Below are 21,797 nucleotides of genomic sequence, written 5' to 3' on the forward strand. Positions count from 1 at the left end.
TAGCCTGTAGCCTATGCCATGTTTATGTACATGTCAGCTTTACATGTAGAAAAGAAAATCTCAGAGAAGGTGAAAGGCTTGGTGACCGGCGTGGAGAAATGCGCGTCTGGTGTGAACAGCATCGCGCCATTCGTAGTATATCGTGGCGCTCCAGGGCGCTTCGCAGCCAGTGTGTCCCAGGCGTTAGCTAGATTGAATCTATGGCTCTGGATTGATTGCAATGTCTGAACATCAGTTTCCACGCCTACTGGCCTCCTCTCATTATCATATTGGGAAAAATGAATGAATGAATGAATGAATGAATAAATAAATGAATAAATAAATGAATTAATAAATGAATAAATAAATAAATGAATATATAAATGAATGAATGAATAAATCAATCAATAAATCAATCAATAAATGAATACATAAATGAATACATAAATGAATACAAAATTAAATACATACATACATGTAAAATATATGTAACTATTGATTGACAATTGTGCATTAATTCATATATATAATAGTTTATTTCTGTCTAAATGCATGGATGTGGACATTTATTTATTCATTCATTCATTTGTAAATATGGCAGGTTTGGTCCTCCATAGTTATCTAGTTATGCAGAAGTCTGTTAACGACCATTCATTTGAATCAGGTGTGTTGGAGCAGGGAAAGAACGTCCCTGAGGACCAGGGTTGAAGACCTCTGGTTTAAACAACAGGTTTGAGGTGATGTAGTGAAAGATAAAATAACTGCCCCAGCTGCAACAAATGCAAGCACACCTCACAATTTCCCCGGAAATTGTACCCCCTCTAGTTCATGTTCAGACCAGAAGATAAACTCCCTGCTTTGTAAGGTGTCTTGGCTCAAATGAGAGCGTTTGAGCAACCGTGAATTTGGGAGGTCCCGCCACAGATGTAAATTATAGTTCGGGGACATTTCAATATTTGGAGCAGGGCAATATTTAAATAGTGCTTGGTTCTTTTTGGGGGGGGTTGAGTCTCGGGATGTATCCCTGCATTTGAGTGAAGTGGTTGTTGTGCTGTGTTTTTCCATAGACATGTTTGACAGGAGCAGGTCGGGTCGTATCGATCTTTTTGGTTTCTCGGCCTTGTGGGTGTTCATGCAGCAGTGGAGAGCCCTGTTCGAGCAGTACGACCGGGACCGGTCTGGTTGCATCAATGGCACTGAACTTCACCAAGGTAATGGTGTGTGTGTTGGCGTGTGTGTCACATGTTCTTAACATGGTTTAATTGATGAACATCACGCCCCATGAATTTTTTCAACACTCACCACTATTCTCCTCTCTCACACTCCTCCTGTTCCTTTCCATTTTCTTCCTGTTTACCTCCTTTCCTGCCATAATTTTCCAATATTTCCACTTCTTTTCCCTCCCCTCTTCCTTCTCTCCACCCCTTTCCTCCTTCCTCCTTCTCATGTTTCCCCTTCCTCTCCTCACCAGCCCTATCGCAGATGGGCTACAACCTGAGGCCCCAGTTCGCTGAGTCCCTAGCGGGTCATTCTGGGTCATGCAGCGGTCACCCTGGCTCTATGCAGCTGGACCGCTTCATCCAGGTATGCACGCAGCTGCAGAGCATGACGCAGGCTTTCCGCGAGAAGGACACTGCCATGACAGGAAACATACGCTTGAACTACGAAGACTTCCTCTCCTGTGCCATCAACAGGCTCATGTAAGCTCTGCCCACACTCATCCAAAGTGCCTCAAACCCCCAAAGGATCTTGGTTAATGTAATCCCCAAAACAGTTCCTTCAGAAGCTGCAACAGTTCTATGCTATTGTAGCCCTTAGCATTTGTATTTCTAATAATGATAAATGGATTCATTTAGCAGACGCTTTCTTCCAAAGAACCTCTTGATCTGAAGGGAAGTGCTCTGACAACTGAGCAATACTTATTATATACAGATATTATGTGCTTTCTATAAAGTATCGGGATACAGAGAGTGAATTGAAGGAAAGGATGGAGGAGTGAGAGAGTAAAAGAAGGGTTTAAATCAAGTACCATATTTCCGCCCTCCTTTCTCCACCATACTGTAACAGACTTGAGTTTTAACTGCAGTAAAAAAAAAAAAAAAATTAAGCATTGCAAATTGTTGCCACTATTGCTGAACTTAACGTGTAATGCTTTCTTTATACAACATTTAAATGTACAAAGCCTTGGTTCTTAAAGGTCCCATGGCATGCTGTTTTTGAATGCTTTTATATAGGCCTTAGGGGTCCCCTAATACTGTATCTGAAGTCTCATTCCTGAAATTCAGCATTGGTGCAGATTTACAGCTACTGCGAGCTGTCCCACAATGAGCTTTCCTTAGAACAGTGGTTCTCAACACTGGTCCTCAGGGCAACCCTGTCCTGCATGTTTTAGATGTTTCCCTGATCCAACACACCTGATTCGAATGAATGGTCATAAGCAGGCTTCTGCAGAGCTGGATAAAGATCAATTCATTTGAATCAGCTGTGTTCGAGCAGGGAAACATCTAAAACATGCAGGACAGGGGTGCCCTGGGGACCAGGGTTGGGAACCACTGCCTTAGAGCGTGCCATTTTTGTGTCTGTAGCTTTAAATGCTATGAGGCTCCTCCTCATAGAGGTGGGGCTAACTACCATGCTTCAGTCGTTTGCAAGCCATGATGTCTCGAGAAAAAAACAATTGCGCTTGCACGGTTGTAGCTCATTGTCTCATTGGCAAGCCAAATTCTCTGGGCGCGCAAAGCAGAGAAAGGGAGGGAACCTTTCCCCTTATGACGATATAGGGGAACATTTCAGGTTGGACCATTTCACCTTTCATTTTCTCAAGGACGGAGAAGAATACCCAGGGCTTGGCTTACACTTATCAACATTTCTAGTCACAGGGGGACCAAAGACAAGCTAGGGGAACTCATATCAATGTTAAATAACGTAAAATAAGTGAAATGTTCATGCCATGGGACCTTTAATAAGCTGCAATGGCTTTGGTAGACCCTATTGTGAACTGTTTGTTTTTAAATATACAGTCAGTTGTAATACACTTACCAGCATGAGCTTGGGTTGTTTTCGAATGTCAGTGAGACAGCTTTTTTTTTTTTATAACTGAGATTTTATAACATACTTGTCCTATAATGAAACCTACGCCCCTGCTTCCCAAAAGAACAACAAACTCCAGAGTTTATAAGTAGCAATTCAATATCCTGATAATGTGTCCTTCTAACCTGGGGTCCGTTCTTTGTATGTTGCTTATTACATCCAAATCCAATGACACATCCAAGATGACATCATCTTGCTAATCATGATGTGGCTAAGTAGGTTCTTCGAACACCCTTGTTGTTTATGATTAGTTTAGCTGGATTGAGTTGGTTTGTTTTATGACAACAGGTTATTGTCATAAAAACGGACAAGACATGGCTGTGACAGACTTCCTGTATCACCTCTGCTTATAAAACCGCAATCAAATCTTGTTTACATAAAAGAAGCCTGCTCCCGATCAGGTTTAAGCTAAACGACTTGTTGCTATGACAGCAAGTCCAGAATGAGCTTCGAAGAACCGAACAATCCAAGATAATGACAAATCGTCAACAATCGAATCCAGCTAACTGAGTTAGCGACGTACGGAGAACGGGCCTCAGACTTTTAGCTAAATACCTGGAGTTATTGCCAAATATTTACTCTCCAATTTCCTACATTGCCTTTTCTCTTCTCTTCCATTTATTTGAACTGTCATTCCACACCCTAGTATAGTATATTAATATGATATTTTATATGATATTTTGAGGTTTGAGTGCCAAACTAGAAGGTTCAGGACTGATTATTACTGTGGGGCCAATAATATTTGTGTGTAACCTGGGGCCAATTATTGTAATTCTGTATCCATGCAGAAGAAAGTAGTTTTTTGTTTACTATTGCATTCAGGAAAAGTAATAAAGTTTTGTACATTTGGTTTATCTGTCATTTGTATAATTGATAAGAGCAGAGTGATCTTAGTTGTATTGAAACGTTATGAGAACTATTCCTGTAGCTTTACAGTACCTGTGTATTGCTACAGCTCCAAATGTCCATGGTTCTTATTTATTAGTTGTAATAATTTACATACTAGTTGTAACAATGATTCAAGCAAGACTTTAACTTTGGAAAATGGAAAGCCAAATGTGACAAAAAGTTAAACTGTCACGTGACACGTTTGCAATTACACACGTTAATGTTGTGTAACTTTTTGAGGCATGTCCAGCAAACCACAAAGAACTAGAGAGGGTACAATTTCTGGGGAAATTGTAGAGTGTGCTTGCTTGCGTCGGTTGCACAGGGGTCCGTTTTTACAACTGATATTTCTGTAGGCTATATTTTATATCAAAAATGCACAGCCTACTTATTATTTATAAAGATTACATAGGTTTAAAAGCATAATTTTTCTGCTCAACTCAAAATACTAAGAGTGAAGAGTAGAATGAAATAATTGTCTTCTCATTTCCCCTGCAAGAGGGAGCAGCCTCATAGTTGAATCAAAACGAATACATTTGGCAGACCAATGTAACAAAACGCGTGCAATGCATGTCAGCGAATATGTTCTCAACAGTATGTTTCAAGCAGGCTACAGCCAAACCCTCGTTCTGTGTAGATCAATAGTAATCGAGTTGATAAACGTGTCTTCTTGTCTGAACAATACGCAACTGTGAGGTGCACGAATGAACAGAGTGGCCACTGAACTGTCATTCCGCTGCGAGGGCCAGCCCGACGTGCACAAACACACCTGTAGAAATGCAAATAGAATTTCCACTCAAAATGCTGACAAAAGTTTGATTTACGATTTCAAACGCAGCCTCCATTGCTATTCTTACCCTGGAATGATCATATATAGTGCAGTGTTTCCTCTATGGCAAAATTTCTGCCACCACAAAATTTTAGGCAGTCTTTCAGCAATGATTGTTAGAGTGCATGTTGGTGAATTGCAAGGACACGCGCTTCACACCGCAATTGTGATTGCGTGTGTGCGTCTTTGAGAACTGTAAGTATAACTTACGTTGTCAGTTTATGTGAGCCTATTATTGTATAAGTCTGTAGTTCTTGCAAGTTTAAATCAAGTTAACAGGTGATTTTCGTTGTATGTATTCTTCCCCTGCTAGCTAAATTGCACGTCTGTTGATTCGGTAGCGATTTCTGCACTTGCTCAGGTTTGTATTTAAGGTGCATTATTATGCTGAAGTAGTTTTAATTGATAAAAAGTGGGTTTATTTTTTATGCTTGCTGCAGAATGCTTAGCCTATCAAGATCAAATGAACCAGGCAGTGTACATGGCCTAGTGTACATGAGTGGCCTACCTTAATCGATAGGCTAGGCTACTGACCATTTACAATAAGTTGTTACGTCAATTATTAATTGGCAGCATTTATGCCATTTAGAACATACTTTGAGTGTAAGGTGTCTTTAAGTAGCCTAACTTTATTGCTTTGCGGAAATAGGACAAAAATATGTGGGGTTGGGGGGACAAAAAAAGTAAACAGTATATATACATATATATTGTAGCGATCTCAGGCACTAAGAAGAGATGTTTTGCTTGAATGTTCACTTTATTACTTCTCAACAATGCATGTAAATCACTGCAACTAAAACGTGAGCACGTAGAGGCTCATCAACCAGAAACACATTCACTTATTCAGGTGTCCCCGCCCCCCGGCTCCTCTGCCAGCCCCCAGCCCCGTATTGCCTAGCAACCCCCACATGAGCTTCCGCTGATGTACATACATGCACATACATCACAATGAACATGAACTTGAACAAATCAACACATACACGACATTACATTATGTATACATATACATACACATACATATCTATATATTAGGGGTGTAAAAAAACCCCGATACATATCGATATCCGTTTTTAGCGTGTAAGATACGACTACATCGATTCGTGAAGTACGGTATTGGTTTTAAAATAACATGAATCGGTTGTTGCCGATTGTTCGTCTATCGTCTAGGGTTGCTATCCAAAACCCTCACTCACTTGGTGCATTTGAGCTCAGTCAGAACAATGACAGTCTGTCATTGGCCAAAGCCCGCATAGCATAAACCTATCAGGCGTGCTGCTATCCCTTTGAATAACGCAACATACGTTGACAAGCTCAGAACATGCAAGTCTGTAGTGAAATGATGTCTGACCACATTGAACACATTTTCAATGCGCCATCGAAACTCAAATCGAAGTTTGGAAGACATTTGGCTTCTACAAAAAAGAAGGTTAACTTGTTAAAAATGAAGCCATTTGTAAGTTCTGTAGGGAAGTGATTAAGTACACTGGCAGTACCACAAATCTCAGCACATCTCGAGACACCATGCCAGTGTTGTCAAACCTGATGCTAGCACTGCATCGACCAGCACAAACATAACCCCATCCGAGAACAGAAATATATCACAGTTTCTCAATCAGCCACATCTGAGTTAAGCGAGGGCTAACGGTGCGTTCACACTGGGGCGGGCTGAGCGGGGCGTCGGCTTCCCATTCATTTTCAATGAAACCAGGCGTTGACGCCCGCGTAGGGCATTGTGGGAAGGCGAGCGGGGCGGCGACGCTCGCGTAGGGCATTGTGGGAAGGCGAGCGGGGAGGCGAAAGTTGGATTTTCTCAACTTTATGTAAATGAGGAGCGTGAAAACGCCAGCGATGGCCAATCGGGTTGGTTTCTTGTTTCTTGTAACGTAGCAACTGTTGCTCATGGTAAACATTTCTAGGTTTGACAATTTCAAGATGGAAGAGCTACTCATCGTATGTGTGTCTTCATACCCAGTATTGTACGATACGTCTTTGTTCGATTACAGAGACGTAAACAAAAAAAATGATGCCTGGCGCAAGGTTGCAGAGTTTGTTGGCGTCCCTGGTGTGTATTTTGTACTTTAATTCAGTTTCTACCCATTACGTAACTTTCTTCTGTGCTAGCTGCATAGTCTAGCTAGATCACCCGGCACACGATTGACATTCAATAATGAAATGCTGGCTGGCAGCCACTCGCTATCCATACAGTGAATGTGTAGTGGCAAGTCATAATCTAGCGATTGATTTGCAGAGATTTCGAGTAATATAATAAAAGGTTACACATGTCAACGTTTATGTCTGATGCCTTTTTTTTTCTAGTCGATGTATGCAAAAAGAAATGGAAGACGTTGAGGACAGGATACAAAAAAGAAAAAAATAAGGAGAAAGATCGGTGCAGGAGTGGAGCAGGTGCAGGGAGTGGTAGACCATGGAAGTACGCTGCGGCCATGAGCTTCCTAGCTCCATTTGTTGAATTTAGGGAGACAAGTGGCAACTTCCCCAGCGAGCCAGAGCCCCCAGCCAGCCAGCCAGAGCCCCCAGCCAGCCAGCCAGAGCCCCCAGCCAGCCAGCCAGCCAGAACCCCCAGCCAGCATCCTCTCACAGTCAGGCTAGGAAGAGGGTGCGGAAGGAGAGGCTCACTAGTTGAGGAGAGGATGCTTGAAGCGATTCAAGCACCTGCACCTCAACCACCACCACCACAACAGGAAGACGAGGATGAGCTTTTTTTTTTAAAGCCTCCTCCCTTTATTAAAGAGAATGCCACCAGCCAAGCGTTCTGAGCTGAAATTTAACATCCACCGGTTGTTTTTTGAGGCAGAGGCTGAGCTGAGGGCCACAGAGTGACAGGCCTACTATACAAAATAAAAATGTCACTAACAGACCTTGTGTCCATTTTATGTAATTGGTACTATGAATGGTTGGTATAATTTTTGTTTAAACATACACAAAGAATCTGTAATGATTGGACTGGAGGGTGTTCAATATTGTTGTTCAGTATTTAACTATTTAGGAGCACATGTTTGCTACTGCTTTTGTAACTGTCTTTATAGGTGCAAATTAGATCATAAGAAACTACACAACCATACACTGATTTCATGAAAATAACATTTAGGAACTGTTTGCTTTTTTTGTGATTAGTATGTGTGGCTCTTAAAAGAACCTTTGGTTTTCAATGCCACAGGCTATATGACATGTTGCTGCCAGGGCACTGCACCCTCTGCATTGAAGTATGCAGTGAAAGCATCTCTCACACGAATGGCTGCACGCGCAGCGTTGTTGCTACCCACTCGTGGACCCTCCTGAAGAGCAGCAGACCCCTCCTGACCAGGACTGGCTGCAGGAGATCCCCTGGCACCTATCCTGGACCTCCGGATGTAATTGTGGAGGATGCAAGTGGCCTTCACACAAACCTCCGCCTTTGCTGGGTTGACACCAACCACACGCCGATACATTCTCCACTGGCTGGAGAGTATGCCAAAGGCACACTCTACTGTCAACCTGGCACGGCTGAGGCGGTAGTTGAAAAGCCTCTTCTCCCTGGAGAGGTTCATCCCAGGGAAGGGGCGCAGGAGGTTGCTCCGCAGAGGAAAGGCCTCATCTCCCACGAAGACGTGTGGCAGTGGTCCACGTGGCTCTGCTCCAGGGATGATGCAGTTCTCTGGGAGGTCCAGGGTTCCATTCTTCAGGGCCAAACCAAAGTTGCCCAGGGTCCCACCGTCACTGTTGCGACCGTAACCCCCCACATCGATGACCCGGAACATGCAGTCAGCCTCCACAACCGCAAGGAGAACGATGGAGAATGTCCCCTTATAGTTGTGGTACAGTGACCCTGAACTGTGAGGGGCCTGGATGACAACGTGCTTGCCATCGATGGAACCCAGGCAGTTAGGGAAGTTCCACCTCTGAAGGAAGCCTTCAGAAATGTCCCTCCAGTCCTGCTTGGTCGGCACAGGCATGTACTCCTCCACCAGGCAGTCCCAAATGGCCTGGGACACAGCCCCAACAATACCTGCCACAGTGCTTGAGCCCACACGATAACTGAAGCTGATCGTCATGAACGAATCCCCGTGGCAAGGTATCTACAAAGAAATACCATACATTTAAAATAATGCATAGAAAATAACTACACTATATTTTAGTCTGAGAATACTGAAATACTAATAATAATTAAAGCTTACCATAGACAAATAGCGAGGCGTTCAGCTGGGCTCATCGCCTCGCGGAACGAGGTGTTTAACCTCGCTATCCGGGGTCCCACTCTGGTCAGCAGGTCATCGAACTCGGCCCGGTTCAGCCTGAAGTACCGCTGGAACAAGCCGTCGTCCAGTCGCAGCTCCTGAACCAGCCGGTGTTGAGCTCCGTTGTCTACCCGCAAACGGCGAATGGGATGAACCCAAAAGCATCGGCGGCGTCTTCTCCGACAGTAGAGCAGGGCGATGACAGCAATCTTCTGACGGTTGTTCGTGATGACTGATACAATATTGATGGAGAGCATCTATATTTATACCAGTGTATTCCCTCCAATAATATATAAAGAGCTGGAGGGAATTTAATTCGTTGGTTTTGAATACAGGGTGTGGTTATAAATCCAGCTCACCTATGCATACAACTATTTTCAATGTTACTGGAAAAATTGCTAAAGTGCTAGCTAGCTTGTAGAAATTATTACAATTCATTAATAATAAAAATGAGCGCAAATAGAACATGGACCATCTCTGTATTCCAGCCGGCACAAGACCCGTTACATAGAGTGCGGGTGGCATTTAATCTTTCACTCGGCCTAAAAGAAGTGTGGAAAAAGATAACCTATTGTGTGCTGTAGATAAGATCATGTCAGATCTAGAATGCATATCGGAGTTTTGCTTAATGTGTGTAAAAGTTGTATTTTGTCTGCACATTTGCCATGACATTATAGAACTACAACAGTGATTTAAGAGAACTACAGCTCTGAATGAATCTGCAGACTTTTTTACCGTTTAGCACCGCCGGCCTTCCCACGGTGCACCACGCTCGGGGGCGTGCCAGACAGATTCATTCAGAGCTGTAGTTCTCTTAAATCACTGTTGTAGTTCTATAATGTGATGGCAAATGTGCAGACAAAATACAACTTTTACACACATTAAGCAAGAATCCGACACGCTTTCTAGATCTGACATGATCTTATCTTCAGCACACAATAGGTTATCTTTTTCCACACTTTTTTTAGGCCGAGTGAAAGATTAAATGCCGCCTGCACTCTATGTAACGGGTCTTTTTCCGGCTGGAAAAAAAGATGCATCAGACATTAACGTTGACATGTGTAACCTTTTATTATATTACTCGAAATCTGTGCAAATCATTCGCTAGATTATGACTTGCCTCTACACATTCACTGTATGGATAGCGAGTGGCTGCCAGCCAGCATTTCAGCGTTGAATGTCAGTCGTGTGCCGGGTGAGCTAGCTAGACTACGCAGCTAGCACAGAAGAAAGTTACGTAATGTGAAGAAACTGAATTAAAGTACAAAATACAACACACGTTTACGTGTGTTGTATTTTGTGTTTACGTCTCTGTAATCTAACATAGACGTATCATACAATACTGGGTATGAAGACACATACGATGAGTTGCTCTTCCATCTTGAAAATTGTCAAACCTAGAAATGTTTACCATTACCAACAGTTGCTACGTTACAAGAAACAAGAAACCAACCCGATTGGCCATCGCTGGCGTTTTCACGCTCCTCATTTACATTAAGTTCAGAAAATCCAACTTTCGCCAATAGGGTCCAAATGCAGTGCTCCCTCCTCAGGCCCCTCTAAACCGGAACTCTCTCCTCAGGACCCTGAAGCCGGAACTCTCTCCTCAGGACCCTCTTTTCATGTATATTCAAGGTATTAGCGCCACCGCTGGTCGGAAGATACTGTAGGCTATTTATATTAATAGGCTACCTTACATTGAACTTCGGTTTTAGCATAAGTCAATAATGTTTAACAAAGCGGAAATTAGCATTGCGGCTAGCGTTACGTATTGCTAACATTACAAACATGATCACTGTTCTAACCCTGGCAAGCATAGAAAATAGGTTTGGCAGTTTAGCGTCATCTAGTGGTCATTATAGAATATCACATTTTTTCCGTTGGTCATTTGCAGCAGCAACAGCTGGCTCGTGTTATTGTTTATTGTTTCCACGGCAACAAGAGCCGGCTCTGAAATAATTCATTTTTTAACGTTGATAATACAAACAACACTACTCTCTTAATCTGAAATCAATATCCATCCTTGTATTTATGTTAAATGTTGCTTCATCAATTACCACTTCAATAATAAAGATGTGTAATAGCACTAAACATATATTCCATATTCCAATAACGTAGGATTACGGTGTTCATGGGAAACTTAGGCTACTGCAGGGGGATAAATTAACAATAACCATGCCGAGAACATAGCCTTATGTATCGTTGATGAAATGCCTCATTTAGGCTATCACCGGCCAAACTGGCTAGCGAGTTTTTATTATGAAAATGAAATTTAGCCCGCATTTGGAGGGTGTTAATTTAGAACTCTGTACCTAACGCTAGCCGCAATGCTAATTTCCGCTTTGTTAAACACTATTGACTTATGCTAAAACCGAAGTTCAATGTAAGTTAGCCTATTAATATAAATAGCCTACAGTATCCTCCGACCAGCGGTGGCACTAATACCTCGGATACACATGAAAAAAGGGGCCTGAGGAGAGAGTTCCGGTTTGGAGGGGCCTGAGGAGGGAGCACTGCATTTGGACCCTTCTCACTTTCGCTGCCCCGCTCGCCTTCCCACAATGCCCTATGCGAGCTTCGCCGCCCCGCTCACCTTCCCACAATGCCCTACGCGGGCGTAAACGCCTGGTTTCATTGAAAATGAATGGGAAGCCGACGCCCCGCTCTGCCCGCCCCGCTGCAGTGTGAACGCACCGTAAGACAATTACCACGCTTGTGGCTCGTTTCATCGCCATGGACCTCAGACCATACAGTGTAGTGGAAAATGACGGATTTTGTGAATTGCTTAAAGAGTTAAGGCCGAGGTACATACAGACTAATTTCAACATAAAATGTTTGTTCATATTCATTGAACAAATGAAAAAAACTTTCAGAATATTTTCAATTATTGAACTGCATCGAATCGCATTGAATCGAATCGCACTGAATTGTTTTTTATCAACATGCATCTTTTCTTGTATTGTATGTATTGAGATACGAATCGGATCGTCTTTTTCATTAGAGATTTACACCCCTAATATATATATATATATATATATATATATATATGTGTGTGTGTGTGTGTGTGTGTGTTTTGAGCACCGAAGACCCATTTTGACCCAGGAAAAACCCTGCATATTGCATTCATTCATTAATAAAGAACCCCTTTTGAAGCTTATTAACAACAACGTAACTGGGCATATAGCTAGCTATCTCAGATGGGATCGCGATTCAAATCACCCTCTGCTAACTGAAAAATATACCCCCATAAATGTAAATAAGCTTGACATTTATTCAGGGGGAAATCCCTCATTCATAAAAAGCTCAGTGGTAGCGATCATTGTCAGTAACAACGCAAAATAGTCCTGCGTGGAGAAGCTGACCCGGTAAATTGTACTACAGTACTGGACTGTGTTCGTCTCGGTAGAGATTGCGTTGGTAGAATTTGATTATACGTTCCGTTGTAGGCTACGTTTTAGGCTGAAATTATTTTCATGAACAGATTGACAAGTTTAGACTGTGGCAATGGAGTTTAGGTTAGAAGTCACTAGTCAGATAGTTTCACCTATTGAAAGACTTTTGATTTAAGTAATCTAGTGCCGATTGTGTGCCGCCATTTGAGTTTGACTTCCTGTAAACAGCTGTGCCTGTAGCCTACTGTACAGTAGATGTTTTTGTGAGCTACTAGACTAGGCTATAGCGTTGCAGTGAGCTACACTGGTTTGAAACCACAGGTAATGATAATTTCACCCACAAATCGTTTACTTGTAATCTAATGTCATAATAAATCCTACAACGAAAATGTATTTATGAGTAATGTTTATTTTAACGATTGAAAACAGATCTACAGCATCATAGACCTCTGTAGTATGTGTTGCCCGGGCAACAGAGGCTAATGTCATGATGCTAATTCTTCAGTGAAATAGTAGACTCCTGTTTCCGAAAGTAGATGTACTTCCTTAATAATATTAGCTTATATTGTACATGACACATCTCAATTGTGTGTCATATCACAAAGTAAAATGAGCAAATTATCACCCAGGCCTCTTTGCTTGTGGCGTTTCTGCAGCTGCCTTGCAGTGACAGTGCGTGTCCACCAGGGTTGCCAGGTTTGTGTGACAAAACCAGCCCAATGGCCAATAAAACCAGCCCAATATCAGAACTCAAAATATGCCCCTGCCAAACCATATACACTGCTTTTTAAGTCCAACAGCATAGCTATCATTGCCAAATGTATAGTAATATCTACAAAGTAACACCAAATGTTTAGTATGCCAGCATTTAAAGCAGTTTTCTCTAAACAGTTATTTCACCTAGGTCCTAAAATGGCCTTGTGTAATTAGATAGCCTACAGTATATTATCATAAATAAAATATAGCTCTGTGAACGTGTAGACCAATTCACTGACGTACAAACTAACCTGTTACTTTGTCTTTTTTTCCCATTTCCCTCTTCCTCCCTGCCTGGACAACATGAATGTACAGTTTTTACTTTATATGCATTTACTGTAGTTAATGCAATACCTTATTTCAACTGAAACTCCTTATCATGTTGCTTCACTATAAATTAATCATATACTTATAGTTCATACATTTGTAAATAGGATATGTATTTACTGAATTAAAATCATTTCAGCTTACCTGTTTGACTTGTAGATGGTGCCTTACAATAAAAAAGAGAAAAAGAGAAAAACTCCTTGAAATTGAACTATTTTCAATTTCCGATGTCTTTTGTTTAGACACTTTGAGATCCCTCGCCCTTTTGGTCCTTGTCATACATGACTGTACTAAACAAGGCCAGCATCTCTCTGGTTGGCTCAAACTGGTGGCAGCAGATTCCATGCCTCTGCATGAAGGCCCGAATGCGAAGGATGTTCTCCAGAAGGCTGTCTTTCATTTGATTGTGCAATTTGGTCTTGATCAAATTCATCTCAGAAAATGTGCGTTCCACAGCTGCGTTGCTGAATGGCAATGCCAGGAGTGAGAGGGCAAACGATCCAAGCTCAGCAAAGTCCTTGTCACCGGCAGCATCCGTGTGATTTTTCAGTTCAATCCAGAACTGTTCCGTTTTGCAGTCTTCTGTATTCTCCCACTGAAGAGTGTCCAGCACTCTCCACTGTTGATCAAGCTTGCTGAGGTTTCCTGTGTACAGGTGGAGAAATGACAGAGATGCAAGCTGGGGTTTTTTCTGAACACTGAGCACCGTAGATGGACTCAAGGCCCCGAGAGACTGGAGTTGTTGCATGTTGGTAGGCAGACGTTGTTTCATTTGCTTTGCAAATTCAAGCAGGTACTCTTTGCAATGTTGTTTGACGTTCTCTGCTGCTGGTGCGCGTAGATTTGTGTTGTCCAGTTCCATCTGGAACCAAATTCCATAATCAACAGCGGAGAGAGGCAGCTGGTTGGTTTCAATGGCCCCGTCAAAGGCTATGATCTCTGTCCACCTTGAGCTGTCCACGACCACGGTGCTGATGTTTGTGACTCTTCGTAGCAGGCTCAGATAGAACGTGATGAGTTCGTGGAAAAGCCTGCATGGATTTGTGTTTTCCATCTTAAACATCTTGTTCACTCGGTTTGCCTCTTGGACGATGGGCTTAAGGAACAGTAAGTACAGTTTGTTGACTGGATCTGAGTATATCTGATAGACAGCTCCGCACTGCAGCTTCGGTCCTTGTCTTTTGCCAACTGGAAGTGCAATCTGAGCTCTTCGTACTGTTCGAGCACCCAATTCAGGCATGCGCTGACAGCTAGCCATCTTGTGTCTGAAAGTTGGAGGATTTTTAGTGGAGCTTCTCCAACGTTAATTGTTTCATAGAGTTGCTTGTAGTTTTGCTGGCGGAGAGTACTGTATGAAAACCACGCATAAGTTTGTGAAATCTGGTATTTATACAGATACATTTCTCGGCAACACACGCATTGTATATGAGGAGCACGGCTGAATCGAGTGACACACACATTTCACAAACACAACGTCGGGGTTGTGCTCTCAAAATTTTGTGAGAAGTGAATGGTTCTTGCCGCGCATGGTATTGCATCCTTCGGTTGCGAGCCTGATGCATTGTTTTGGACACAGTTTGCATTCTTGCAAAAAATTCAGCAATGCGTCGGTTATTGAATTGGCATCTCCGCCGTCTAAATTTTTTAGACCAGCAAAAGTAGACACAATGCACTGCTGTGTTTGGCTGTAGTATCGTATTACAACAGCAAGCTGTTTTTGCATGCCCACGTCGGTACTTTCATCGATAACTAAAGAATACAGTTCTTCCCCTATATCCTTTAGAAGCTGGTGCTGCATGTCTGGGCCGACTACGTGTTGTATGAGTGCTGAGCATTTTGTCCTGTGCAGTTTGATGTCCTTCTGTGCAATTTCACCAACAAGGTCTCCCAGGTGATCCACTGTCAAAATGCTTAAATGGCAAGCAATGTGCGCTGCCATTTTAAGCTCGGCTAATTTGACAAAGTGGTCAATTCTCACTGTGGTTATGCCACTCTCAAACAATGTACGCACTCGACAACTGGAGAACGGAGTAGTATTTCGAAAGTGTTTCTCCGTTTTGCTGTGGTTTTGGAGATCACTGTGGTGCGCGCGGATCTCGCTTTTGCGGTACCGACAAAAAGCTTTGGTATCATCCCCAGCCACACGTTCTATCCATTCTTTAATTCCGTTTTCACTTTCCCATTCTTTTGTATATTTCATCCCGTATTTTGCCCACTTAGGGAGTGTCATGATGTTTCTCCCCGGGGTTGCTAGCTAGCTAGCTAGCTACACCAACTACCAGTTTGGATCGAGAGCATAGGCATGAGCACATGCGTGTGTGTATGTGGGCGTGACCCATTTCCGTGTGAGTATGTGCTGATCTGGAGTCAGTTTGGTAGGATTTGGGTATAAATAAATTATTTCATTTAAAATAAATGGATAAATTGATTTTATTTAAAGATATTCATGTCATTTGCATCATGCAAAATAGGTTTACCCGAACCAGCGGACAAAAATTTTAACTCGTGGCAAAACTTCAAAAGTAGCCCAATTCCGCGGGAAAACTGCGGACCTGGCAACACTGGTGTCCACTGCAGCGACGGGAATCGCTTGCCATCGCTCGCCTTCCCACAGTTCACCACGCTCGGGGCGTTTCAAACAGATGAATGTAAAATGTAGTTCTCTAAAGTCACTGTTGTAGTTGTCATGGCCAAGTGTGCAGACTTGGGTTTACGTAGTTGCAACATCGATCAAAATACAACTTGTATACAAAAATGTATACAAAACTGTTTAATAGACATACACGTTGACATGTGTAAAAAACGTTTTACTATATTCCTCAGTCTCTGCTAATCTGTCGATACAATACCGATAGTGAGTTCCAGCCGGGCTAGCTAGTTACTACAGATTGAAGTTACGTAATGTCACTAGACTGAATTAGAAAGTACAACCACCAACAACTTCGGCAACCTTGCGCCATGCATCGTTTTTTTTATTATTAACATCTCTGTACAAATACAGCTATGTATCGTACAGGACTGGGCAAAGCAGCCACACAAACAATTAGGAGCGATTTTCGCTAGCGAAAACCTCATTTGCATAAAGTTGAGAATCTCAACTCTGTCGCGTCGCTACCCACAATGCACCACGCAAGCATTCGCCTGGCTCCATAGAAAATGAATGGAAAACATGTTGTTGCTTGCATCGCGTCGCTGCAGTGGACCCGCACTGTTACAGTGCGTTCACACTGCAGCGACGCGAATCGCTTGCCATCACTCGCCTTCCCACAGTTCACCACGCTCGGGGGCGTTTCAAACAGATTCATTTAGAATGTAGTTCTCTAAAGTCACTGTTGTAGTTGTAATGGCCAAGTGTGCAGACTGGGTTTACGTACTCGCAACATCGATCAAATACAATTTGTATACAAAATACAAAACTGTTTAATAGACTTACACGTTGACGTGTATAAAACGTTTTATTATATTACTCAAAGTCTCTGCTAATCTGTCGATACGATAGGGAGTTCCAGCCGGGCTAGCTATAGTAGTTACCACAGAACGAAGTTACTTAATGTCACTAGACTGAATTAGAAAGTACAATCACCAACAACTTCGGCAACCTTGCGCCATGCATTGTTTTTTTTGTAATTAACATCTCTATACAAATACAGCCATGTATCTACAGGACTGGGTAAGCAGCCACACTAAAGAATTAGTTTCTCCTCCACCTTGAAACCTAGAAATGTTTGCATGGTTGCTACGTTACGAGAAACAAGAAAACACTCCGATTGGCCATCGCTAGCGAAAATCGCTCTTCATTTGCATAAAAATGAGAACATCTCAACTCTGTCGCATCGCCTCGCTACCCACAATGAACCACGCAAGCAATTTGCCTGGCTCCATAGAAAATGAATGGAAAACATGTTGTCGCTAGCATCGCGTCGCTGCAGTGTGAACGCACTGTTAGCCTAGCTATCTCCCAGAAGTTGACGACATAATGTTCTGCTAGAGATAGTCACGCGAGTTTTCGTGACGTTAGTGACGTCAGTGACTGTGGCTAGCAAGTTAGCCACCGTTAGCTTAACTTTGCCACACAAACGTAATAAAAACCTAAACCGTGCAACGGAACATAAATCCCAATAGAACCAACGCAATCGTGACCAAGACAAACCTTTTGACATTGATTTTGTCTATGCTTTTCAGATGGAATTGCGATTCAAATGGTACCGCTAGCTGAAAATAAGCCCCCCAAAACATAAATAAGTTTGATATTAATTTAGGGGGACATGGCTAATTCAAAAGCAGTTTGCTCGAGGCAAGCTAGCTGCCATTGCTATCCCCACTCCACTGATTGTTTGAAAGCGCAGGAAATTAGAACGTTTCTTTTGTAAGGGATAATTAAGCATTAAGCCCCAAGAGGCCGTGGTTTGCGCTGATTTTAGAACAGGTAAGGGGAGTTGTTAGGCACGATGCGAAGCAGAGTTTTCGCCAGTTTTGTTTCGCAGTGAAGGGACTTATTTCCCCAATAATGACCGGCGTTTTATACATTATCCCGCTTTTTACACGGCTACATGCCAACAAAATGTACTTAACACAGTGTGTCTTTTTACAATGTATTTGTTACCATTCGTATTGTTGATCAGCAGAGGAATAGTTCGCCAAAGACGTTGAACTTCATAGACTTTGAACATTCTTTAGGCTTCAAATCAGCTGACGTCGCTAAGAAACTGAGTACGCTGGGGTTGAAAAGTTACCGGACTACTTGCGGAGTGCTACGAAAGACAGGAATCCGAGGCAAAAAGGCCACTTCACTTGACAGTGGTCAAATATGCATAGCAACGGTCAAATATGAGAACATGGTTCACCGCAGAATGTTGTGAAGCCCCATTCAAGTGAATAGAGCATTCTACAGCATGAAGAACAGCCGTGTAATAAGACATAATAGCTGTGGCATTGAAGACAGTACTGTAGCCTACTACTACACACTGCCAGTGGGCGAGCCGCTTGCTTGCGTCTGTTGCAAGTGCGTCCGTTTTCCTTCTAGTGATATGTTCAAGCATTTAGCCTACTCATAATGCATAATTCATTAAGAACACCCTTTAAAAGAAGCAAACCCCCTTTGGAACAAGCTACTGTAACAACGTTGTCACTAGCAGTATTTCAGATGGAATTGCGATTCAAACAGTACCGTCTGTTAACTGAAAATATGCCCCCCAAAACGTAAATACGCTTGACATTAATTTAGGACGACATGGCTAATTCAAAAGAAGTTTGCTAGAGGCAAGCTACTGTTGCTAGCCACACTTCACTAATTGTTTGAAGGCGCTGGAAATTAGAACTTCTTTTGACATGATATGACAAGTTTAGCCATAGCTATGGCATTGAAGGCAGTAGCCTACACCCTGCCAGTGGGCAAGCCGAGTCTGGCGGCTAATGTCAAAACAAGACGCGATCTCACTCAAATTCCAAGTTTTTCACAAATCACAAAAATATGCTGACCCGCTGGCTGTCTTTGCCATCGCCATATCTTTAAACACTGCTCTTCATTTTGATATAGAATTGACCCTGGTACGAAATTAAGAAAATACTCATCAAACGCATACTGTTGTCGACGAGTGTCAACACTGTTGTTGCTGCCGCAATCGTCAATGGAGGCTGACGGGGCTCTCACGTAGCAAACACTCAAAGGTTTTACAGCAGCCTACATTACAATCTCACCACCTGGCTGTCTTCACAATAGTCATATCGTCACAACATTTCCGTATTTCAGTTTTTTTGTGTAAAATTGAACTATAAAATTATGAAAATACCACTATGGCGCTTTCTAGCATGGCTGCCGCCTTAAAGACTAGGCGGTCTCACGGGCGACCCACACCCACTCAAATTACAAAGACTTTTTTGACCTAAATCAAAAATCAGAGATGGCAGTTCCACTCTAAATCGCTTTCTCAACAATGTCCAATGGTTTGAATTTTTTGGGGGTGGAATTTTTCACTCATAATCCAAGTTCTAACTTGTGTGCTAGAACGTCTGTATCACGTATCCATGCGTCGTTGCTATCGTTTGGTGACGTAGATAGCACAGAGTACCCGTTGTCGACTAAAGGCTCTTTTCACCACAAAAAGGTTGTAACCTCCTAATCTGTACAACGGAACGTAAATCCCAATACAAGCAAGTCAATCGCTACCAAGACGAAACTTTTGACACCGAAGTTGTGTATGTAGTCCAAATATTGACTGAGCCTAAGGGGGCAAAAGTAAATAATAATAATTAAATATATATGAGAGAGAACAATGGTTTGTGCTCGCCGAAGGCAAGCACACCCCAATAAATATATATGTGAGAGAACTAAGGTTGTGCTCTTGTCGAAGGCAAGCACACCCAATTACCATCTGACTTTATGGAAAGCGAAGTGTGCCAAAACACATTTGGCCGTCTTTAGACGACCAAGATGGACGTCTATACATGGTTTTGAACATTTTGGATTGTTTGGACCATCTACGCTTCAATGCTATTGGTTTGTGTCAACATGCCCACCCCTTTTTGACATTGGGACCAACATACCCACCCCCTTTTTGATGTAGCGTCTGCTTTGGGCTGTATGTTGTCCTTCTGAGATCATGTGGGCTCTTACGTAGCTATCATTCAGTATTTGGGACAGTCTATTTGTGTGGGGGAGATAAACTTGAGCGATTTAATCACGTATCATACTCCAGTCCAGTTGGTGGTGGAAATGCACCTGGTTTGCCAACTGCCATTGAAAACCAAAAAAGATGTGTATTACCTAAATACTGTAAAAAGAATGGACATAGTGGCCGTTTATCAATCAACGGTTGACGTCATCTTTCATTGGCCAAGTACGGTTCCAAACTAAAGAACACATGTCACGAAGAAATTCAAAAATACCCGGAAGTGTTCTTGATCACCCCTTTTATCGAGGATGCATCGGTTGGTGACTTGGCCAGCGAGAACGCATCTGATTTCCCAGAAGTCATTGCAAGAGCACACATCTCATCATGTTCTCCGTCCTCGCGGTCTATCAAGCCGTTCTCTCGCAAGGCGCTTGGCAAGAACGTTCTTATCAAGAATGTAAGTGCATTCTTAGTGTTCTTTGGATTGATAAACAGCCAGTGACAGCCCCTCAAAGAGGAAGCCAAAATATCTTGGTCGCCCCCTGGTATCTGGCTGCAGTATAGGTCCTGCCCCCTCCATGCCCCCTCCATGTTTGCGGATGGTACATGAGCCAAACAAAGTGCATCTTTGATCGTTTCTGTCATTTTAGGTAAGTAAGTAAGACTTTATTTATATAGCACTTTTCATAGAAGAATTGCAGCTCAAAGTGCTTTATTATAAGACATAGGTAGTTATTATAAGGCTGATGTCTGTTCAAGTGCTCATTTTTCTGGTCAGTTTGTTTTTATTTTACGTTTTGACATTATTTGACGATACAAAAAGGGGTTAGTGTGCGCTTGTGATTGGGTCAGGCAAGTGTTGATCAGGACCTCGATTCTGCTGCTCCACCACCCGATCACTACTGCGCAATTTGGCTCCAAATGACATTGCCAGCGCAAGATGGCAGCACACATCCGGGATATTTTGGCTTCATTTTTGTAAAGTGGGAGGAAGCGGAGATTCTGCCTGTCGGAGAAATTTGGAATGGAACATTATATCCTGAAAATACTGGTGCTTGCACTGCCCCTGGGTATTACTTATTGAATTAACCTACTCTGTATACATCCAAGCTGTCTTCAACACTGATTATTTCTAATCTGTTTTATCTTTATTTTATCTTGCTTGCTGTTGTGCCACAATTTATGCTTGGACATACCCATCACCTTGTCCAAAGGCTCTGCCCTTGCCGTTTGTGGTCTCATACTGCCATCTAGTTGGAACTTAAGCAAACAACTTAAATGTAAACCTTTATTTAAATGTGAATATGATATAGTAGGCGGTATCTGCTGTAGTTTTTTAAATTACCTGTCCCCATCGATGAAGGAGCTGGATTTTTGTTTGTTGTTTTTATTATCAATGTCATTTTAATTCGTTGGCACATCCAATTCTTGCACATTTTTTCTGTAGCTTAGTTCAAGTTAGCAACTTTATCAGGCAATTGTCTCAACTACCTAAACTCTCCAACCAACCAGAACTTGTGTAGCATCTTTGTAGCTAATCAAATGGTTCATAACAGGATCAGCTGGTTGTTTTTACTACGTGACCATGCGTCAAGTAGCTAGCCTAGTAAGCATACAAGTCACGGCACCACAATGGTAGGTCGGTAGAGCTTTAATTAAAAATGTGCTTTCTGTGTCAGGCTGTCTTTAA

General features: G+C 42.5%; 1 protein-coding gene across 17 annotated transcripts in view; it reads left to right on the top strand.

The window, feature by feature from the left end:
- The window catches only part of pef1 (penta-EF-hand domain containing 1), a 103,177-nt gene that overhangs the window by 38,722 nt on the left and 42,658 nt on the right, over window positions 1-21,797 (top strand). For 11 of the 17 annotated variants that reach the window (XR_014753240.1, XR_014753238.1, XR_014753239.1 and 8 more), the window contains exons 4-5: window positions 1,047-1,190; window positions 1,451-1,679. Coding sequence is in view for 10 of the 17 variants with exons in the window: in XM_084695548.1 (XP_084551674.1) it covers window positions 1,047-1,190; window positions 1,451-1,679 (373 nt within the window). In the remaining 7 variants the exon portion in view is untranslated. Of the gene's footprint in view, window positions 1-1,046; window positions 1,191-1,450; window positions 3,920-13,484; window positions 13,568-21,797 lie in introns of those variants that run through there. The other 6 variants (XR_014753243.1, XR_014753242.1, XM_084695557.1 and 3 more) reach the window with 3 other exon arrangements.

The sequence above is a fragment of the Hypomesus nipponensis genome, chromosome 4, assembly GCF_054491055.1.
Source record: "Hypomesus nipponensis isolate SF chromosome 4, ASM5449105v1, whole genome shotgun sequence".
NCBI lineage: Eukaryota > Metazoa > Chordata > Actinopteri > Osmeriformes > Osmeridae > Hypomesus > Hypomesus nipponensis.